Source organism: Gobio gobio, assembly GCF_949357685.1.
Source record: "Gobio gobio genome assembly, chromosome: 15".
Lineage (NCBI taxonomy): Eukaryota > Metazoa > Chordata > Actinopteri > Cypriniformes > Gobionidae > Gobio > Gobio gobio.
Window position 1 is genome coordinate 44,311,148 of NC_137108.1, and position 7,529 is coordinate 44,318,676.

Consider the following 7,529-nt stretch of genomic DNA (forward strand, 5'->3'; position numbering starts at 1 on the left):
GCTGCTTTTAGGCACAGTTGGACACTGTTGGAACACTAGAGAACACCTCTATACATTTCACCAGACTAACGGTGAGTCTCCTTTTTTTGCTCTTTGTCTAGTTCCATTTGTTATTCTTCCCTTTGTTCATCTTTTTTTTTTCTTTCACAACTTCAAAAAGTTCATAGAGCCAAGGATGAAAGGGTACAAAGATATATATTTTTTTAAATTACACAAGTAAAAATAGCTGGTCAGTGATCTATGCTTTTTATTAACATTTGTCATGAACAGTAGGAGATGACATTTTGTGATGTGGATGATAGTCAATATTAGGGGTGTAACGGTACACGTATTCGTATTGAACCGTTTCGGTACAGGGCTCTCGGTTCGGTGTGCGCGTGTGCCGAACGGTTATGAATGCAATCTTTAACAGTTAGCAGTCGGCTTGTTTAAAGCGCGGAACACACTTCAATCCTAGTTAAATATAATAAGAATAAATATAAATTAATATCTTAAGGTAGGTTGAGGATACATTAAAACTTGCTGAAACGTATCATATGTTGTGTAATCGCTCCATCTGTGTTACAACCGCGGAAAGACAATAAAACAGCTTGTAAACAATGTCGTGTAGAATCACGTTTACCTCAGAAGTCATTCAGTGTCCACAGCTGTTAGTTCACTAGAGAGATTAACTCTTTCACTGAATACATGCACTATATTAGCCAATATATTCATTATTTACTACTTAGCCTGTTAGTGATGTCTTGTTTATTTAATGTATGTTTAAATAAACCTGTCATGAAAATTACAACCTGATTATATTTCAACAACAAATTGGAGAAAAAAATTATTATAATTATATTTAGAAGTTAATGCAAAAACTGCCTAATGTGAAGCTTATGAGTGTTGTTGATTATATCTAAAAATAAATAGCAACTGAATTTAGGCTAATAGTTTGGGCTCTGTTGTTAATCTTTCATTGAAATATGTAAGTAAGGGCTCCCTATATAGTTTACAGCATTATCTTTAAGAAACTTTTAGTTCTAACTGAATTAATTTAAGGACAGACAAATTTTTTTCTCATTTAACCACTGTTGAATAAAAATTAATAAAAAGCAATTTTGTAAAACTGCTGTACCGAATCCGTACCGAACCGTGACTTCAAAACCGAGGTATGTACCGAACCGTCAGTTTTGTGTACCGTTACACCCCTAGTCAATATTGATTTAAGCACCACATCCTGCCATATTATGGCCAAATAATAATGGATGTTGTGGTTAAGTCAATATACTGTACTGACTGCCACAAAGCTCTAAGCAGCATTTGGATAGAAATAAGGGACGTGGCTTTGAACTTGAACAGTTCCTCTTTTTCAGAATCAGTTGGTTGGTTCCTTTCCTTTTTTTGTTCCACAGAGTAGAACTATCAAAAACAGGGTCTTCTTGTACAAATTGTTAGACTGAATTTATTTGAAACCATTTTCCTACATTTCATTTTTTTATGAAGTTATTTTCTTTCTCAAATCGGACACGTCCTGGAGTTTTAGTTTCAAAGCCATCTTAATTATTCTTACAAAGGAGGACTTGAAACAATCAGGATCGTTGTATTGTTCAGTAAGTATTGTTTTGCTCCTAATTCCATTGAGATCAGAATGCTCTTTTAAAAGATGAATTATTGAGTCATAAAGTCTAAATACGAGTTCTACATGCTTATCATTCATAATACTGAATTCTCATAATAGTTCACATAGTCATTATGTAAGACATTATTGCACAAGAGCCAAATTAAGTCTTTGAAATATCAAATGTCAGGTTTAGTCTTGTATATTTATTTGTGCTTGTTTATACGTGAATATCTGAGTCATTTTGTTGCCTGCTCTAGAACATGATTTCACCGCAGGACAAGTGTATTGGTTTCAGATTTTCTCAGATCTGGGTGTGCCTTTTTTTTTTCTGTATATTGAGTCTTGGGAAATTAGATACGAGTGTGAGATCATCTCCCTTGTGTAATTGAAGTGCCCAGAAATGTCCTGAAATGCTAGCTAAAGCCATCAAATATATTCTCCCACCCGGCAACCCCTCCTGAAAACATCTGTTTTGCTATACATCTGGGGTTTAAATGCTGAATTATTCTCCACAGAAGAGGAGAGAACAACTCTCCTATTCAACGACTCCACAATGACTGTGTGCTCATAATAATAATAATAAAGTGTGCTTTGAAGTACAAAAAACTTTTAGCGTATTTGCTTTTAATTCTTATAGTAGACACCTGATCTCACTTATTGTTGTATAATTTGCTGAGACTTAGCTGGCGGGGTGTAAGGTGGAACAGGACATGCCCGAACAAGACTAGAATTTTTTATTTTTATTTTTTTTAAATGGCTTGAGCCCATGGAAAACATGTATAAATGTACAAACACTCTGGTATTTCTGCCCCTGTGGTCTGGCTGTCCAATTCATCTCAGGTTACTGTTAAGGTCTCATCCTGAGCAAACAAATATGACCCTTAGAAATGGCTGCATTGATTTCAGTATTGACTTTTATGTTGTGGCTTCCACTTTATGATATATATGCCTTGATCTGTTACAGACAAGGGTAAGAAGGATAAGACGGCATCTCTGCTTTGATCCACAATGAATCGGGTGGAAGAATGGGTTTTGGAGAACAAGGACAAGATCGAGAAAGGAGTGGAAATCATGGGGCTAGGCTGCGAGGTTTTAGCAGCCACTATGGGACAGTTCCACCCCATCCTGGAGGCCGTGTTTTTGGCCTCGGCCGAAATCCTTGGCAACCCAGGTGGCAAGGAAGCCAAGTTCCTTGCTGAGCAGTTTGAAAAGATTAATCAGAAACTCGAAGGCATTCAATATGAAATCGACCAAATCGCTTTAGAGTTGCAGCGGACATCCATGAACAAGCAGAACTTTGACCGCGAGGCGAAGATAATCAGCCAGTACGAGAAGTTTCAAGACTTTGTCAGTGCTAAGCCCAAGTTCAAGGAGAAGAAGAAGGAGAAGTTTATAAGCCAGTATGAGAACACCGGTAGCGATTTGAACATTGATGCCTTGTACAATGCTGTAACTGGAGAGAATATCTCCGGAGATGCCATACTGGACACGGTGGTGACCACAGAGCAAAGGAGCAGGAAGAAAGTGGAGGAGTTCTGTGCCAGGTTAAAGAAGATATTTGTCATGGGAATTATAGCAGTCATGGGTCACGCCGCCCTGAAAGAGGGAGCGGTAGACGAGGCCATCGTGAAGAAATGGCTGGATCGCATGGAAGACGTAGAGACACGCATGAAAGCGGCGGTGGATGACTGCATTGAGAATTTCCCCATGCAGGCCAAGACGGATGTGGAGCATCAACTTCTGGAGCGGCAAGCCAGCGTTGACCCAGAGTCCGCAGGATTTATACTGGATCTCCTTGAGAAGAAATATTACTGGGTTTCTTGGTCAGTCCGGGTGTTCAACCACAGTGGCATGTTCTTCTGGAATTGGCTCGCTGGCAAAAAGTACCATGGAATCGGTGGAGGTGGCAACTTTTTTGATCTCCTGACCCCAAACAGCATCAGAATCGTAGTGTCTTTCAGTGCAGACCCGAAACCCCTCAACAAGAGCCAAATGCTAGATCAGATAGAGGCACAGAAGCTGAAGGGAAACATGGAGTCTGTGGCTCAAGAGCTGTGGAAGACTCTTCCCGACACTTTGGTCCATGCCATTAGCTGCTATAAGAACGTAGAAGAGAAAAACAACTTCCAGCCAGAATGTCTCTACTTTGCGAGGCACAAAAAGGCATATCTGTGCATTCATTCAGAATAGATGTGTGAAACATTAAAACGGCAATCAGTCTTCTCTATATTTCTGCATTACATAAAGCAAACTGATGACTGAATTGACCTTGTGCACACACAACAACAAAGTATATTATTGCTGGTTCTTCACTTTTATTTTCGCATGTCAAGGCAAAAAAAGGAATATAAAAAAATATATATCTCTGTGACCAAACATAAATGCATCGATAGAGATTGTATTGTTTTGTAGTTAAGATTAATTTTGAAAGACCAATTGAGTGGTGAAAACTTCAACGATGGACAGATTGGGGGGTGTTTTTGTTAGTTGTGGTGTTTACAATCAAAAATCATTTCATTTAAACTTTAGATTGTAGTCTTTTCTGGAAAATGTTTATTTCCAAATGAAAAATGATGAGCATTCAAGTAATCTAGTTATATATTCTCTGTAACCCAAGAATCATGTTTATGATGTTATGTAATCGCAAATAAAAACAAATATGCTCTAGAAATTTTTTTCAAAGTATCAACAACCATCCAGATGCGTTTAGTTTATGGACCATATTCTAGACAGATATTATACTTTTTATTACATTTACTGTATGTCAATACGTCACAGCCTTGTTTTCATTTACAAAAATAAAATGTCTAGTTGAATAAGGTTCATATTTTAAGGGTAATGTATGATAATTATACAAGAGAGTGAATATAGATATTAATAAAATAAATAAAATAATTTTCCTTTAAAAAATTCTTACAGTGTAATTATATGTTTAAATACTGAGTAGCCTAATAGTATTAACTACATACTTACTATATGGTTAGGGTAGGATTAGGGTTTGGTTGAGGGTTAGTTGCATGTAATTATGCATAATTTAGTGTTATTACTATGGTAAATACCTACATGTAACATATGCAACAAGGACATTGTAAAATAAAGTGTTACAAAAAAAACTTACTCTGGTAACCATATGTCAAAAATTAAAGGACAAAACTTCAATTATTTTACAATAACAACAAAAAGTGTTTTTAATTGTAAAATTAGTTTTTTTTTTTATTGGGAAACTGTGGTTACTGTAGAAAATTCTAAGGAATACAGGACAATACTTCAGTCATTCTCTTAAAATTCTATGGTATTTTGGTGTATATTTTGCAAGAGTTAAAGGACAACACTTAAATATTTCTCTTATACCATAAACAAAACATATACACTGGAATTTTGGTGGAAACTATGATACAATATTTGTAAGGTGTAATGGACAATAGTTGAAATTCCTTCAGTCAGTGCAGTTGAAGGGTGTGCCACAACATTATCCGGCTGCAATAGCGGAGGCTGCACTTTCAGGACCGCATTTCTAGGACCCTATTTTTTTGTGACAGCGCCACCTACCGAATCGGAGAACCGCAATCCCAGGAACGCATTTCCTGGACCCTAGTTTTGGAGATCTGAAACAAGTGCCTCCAAGGCAGTATTTTAACCCTTTTTTTTTTGAGGTTTTTAAAGGTTTATTACACCCAAATACTGCTTTCTTTATTGCAATTAAATCTGGTTTCTAGGAATGTTGAGTAATTATTTGGTCCAAGTTGCATAATTGAATAACTCATCAAGTAAAATAAACAAGGAATGCTATAGCCTTTTCAGTCAATCACATTTTCAAGTACAGAGGGAATACACAAGGATGACTCTGGGGTAGATTTAAGATTGTGTATATTTTATAAAATAATATATTGCAACAGTTGAATTTGAACACACACAAAAACAAATTTGTTCATGACGTGAACCATAGGAAGAACTTCATGGACAACGTCTTCACTGACTCCTAAGAGAGAGAAAGATAGAGAAGTTAATGAAATAAGGAACATTGAGTTGAACTTGTTCAACTCTCTAATTTTTCATTTCAAATTTAAATTTTTCAAATCTTAGTCACCACAGAGCACACACATTATATACAATACAAAATTATATCAATCTTCATACCAAATAATGTTCATATTACTGTTATTGCATACTGTTCAAAGATTTGGGTGAACAGGTTCTTGAAACATTCATGTCAATAAAGCGCATCTAAACCGAGAAAACATTTTTTATAGAGAAAGATGCAAGAAATCTGTACAATAATATGACTTTTCCTGTCCTTTAAATATTTAAAGCACACATTGTGATGAATGCAGCAGCACTACCTACCAACTGGATGCTCTCCCCTCTTTTCAACAAGTTCATTTTAAATAGACATAAATTAGGGCTAAGTCTAGGACTTGACCAATTAATTCATCTTTTGTTATACTTCTGCCTGCCCTGAGCTGTGTCCTTGAAAACACTTCATATAGAGTACAGTACACAATACATGACACAATCTAACACGTGGTATTTTAACAGTCAATTATTATGATGGCCTCTGTTATACCTGACTTTAAAAACGTCATATGTCTCAATCAACTTTATAAAACCATGCCAAAATGAAGAGACGTACTCTTAACATGTCATGTATTGTGTGGTAATGTTAAACAGGCTGACTGTGAGCACGTGACAGCTAAACATTACTTTTATTTTAACTTACTCTTAAAATGAAGAAAAAAACAACGAGTAACTAAAAAGCTTTCACAACGAACGTTATACAGTTGTCTTAAGACACAATTGTGCTGTCACTAAAGGCCAATTTATACTTCTGCGTCGAGTGCACGCAGAGGGTACGGCGTACCCTACGCATAGACGCGTTGGATACGCCGTACCCTACGCCGTAGCCTGACGCGCACCTCTCCAAAAATGTAACAACGCGTCAATTCTACGCGGACCGCAAGCGCTGTGATTGGTCTGCCAGAACCCTTCCCTCAGGTCAATAAATAAATAAAAAATCTGCGATAGGAGTGTGAGTGCGTGTCCAGAAATTGGATGATAGTTCCTTACGTCTGCTATAACACAATATTTTGCAGTGCAGCGATTCTTTATGGTAGTAAATAAATACATAGATCCGCTGAGTATAGTTTATTTATTTTCTCATTAAAACCAAAGATGTTAATCAGTAATTGTATATCAAGAACAGGGACACATTAGGGTATATTTCGTGAATGAAGTCTCCGCAACAACAATGAGACATATCCAGCTGCAGCCCCGCAGCACACCAGTTTCAGAACACCAGTTTCAGAACACCATCCACAGAACCGGAAGTGAGCGGCGCTACCCATACACGTCGTTTTCATATGGATTTTAAAGTTACTTTTCATGCAAGAGAAACATGCATTTAAGCCAGTGAGATGTGAACAGAAGCATGAAGGAGATTATATTGAGTTGTGTGTGATATTTCTGTCATGATACATGTGGTGGTGAACGAATATGGAATCTGTTCACGTCTTTCACGTTTTATCATTAAAGCTTTTTTTGCATTTGTCAAAAGATATTATTTGTCTTAATATTAAATAATTATTAATTAATAAAACATATTAATTTTGTTTTCAGGGATGAAAAGACTTTCATCTTTTCACGTCTTTCACGTTTTATCATTAAAACTTTTTTGCATTTGTCAAAAGATATTATTTGTCTTAATATTAAATAATTATTCATTAATTAAACGTATACATTTAGTTTTCAGGGATGAAAACACTTTCATCTTTTCAAGTATTTCTGCAGAAATGCCATGATATGGGCTTAAGAGTCACAAGTTTTTGTGTTTTAAGTTTTTTTGCATGTTTTTATTTTTTATTATGTGCCGTTTAAATTCGTTTTAAATATTATTTTAGAAATATTTTATATATGTCCTATTTGTTTTCTT

General features: G+C 36.0%; 1 protein-coding gene across 2 annotated transcripts; it reads left to right on the forward strand.

The window, feature by feature from the left end:
- Positions 1-4,831, forward strand: LOC307138396 (protein rapunzel-like). 2 transcript variants are annotated; one of them, XM_079836676.1, is made up of 2 exons: positions 1-71; positions 2,568-4,708. In XM_079836676.1, exon 2 carries the CDS (start codon positions 2,612-2,614, stop codon positions 3,791-3,793), a length of 1,182 nt encoding a protein of 393 aa, XP_079692802.1. In that variant the 5' UTR covers positions 1-71; positions 2,568-2,611; the 3' UTR covers positions 3,794-4,708. The 2 variants fall into 2 exon arrangements, with proteins under 2 accessions (XP_079692802.1, XP_079692801.1); XM_079836675.1 differs by lacking the exon at positions 1-71 and adding an exon at positions 1,296-1,592 and having other exon boundaries at positions 2,568-4,831.
- The last annotated feature ends 2,698 nt before the right edge of the window (positions 4,832-7,529 follow it).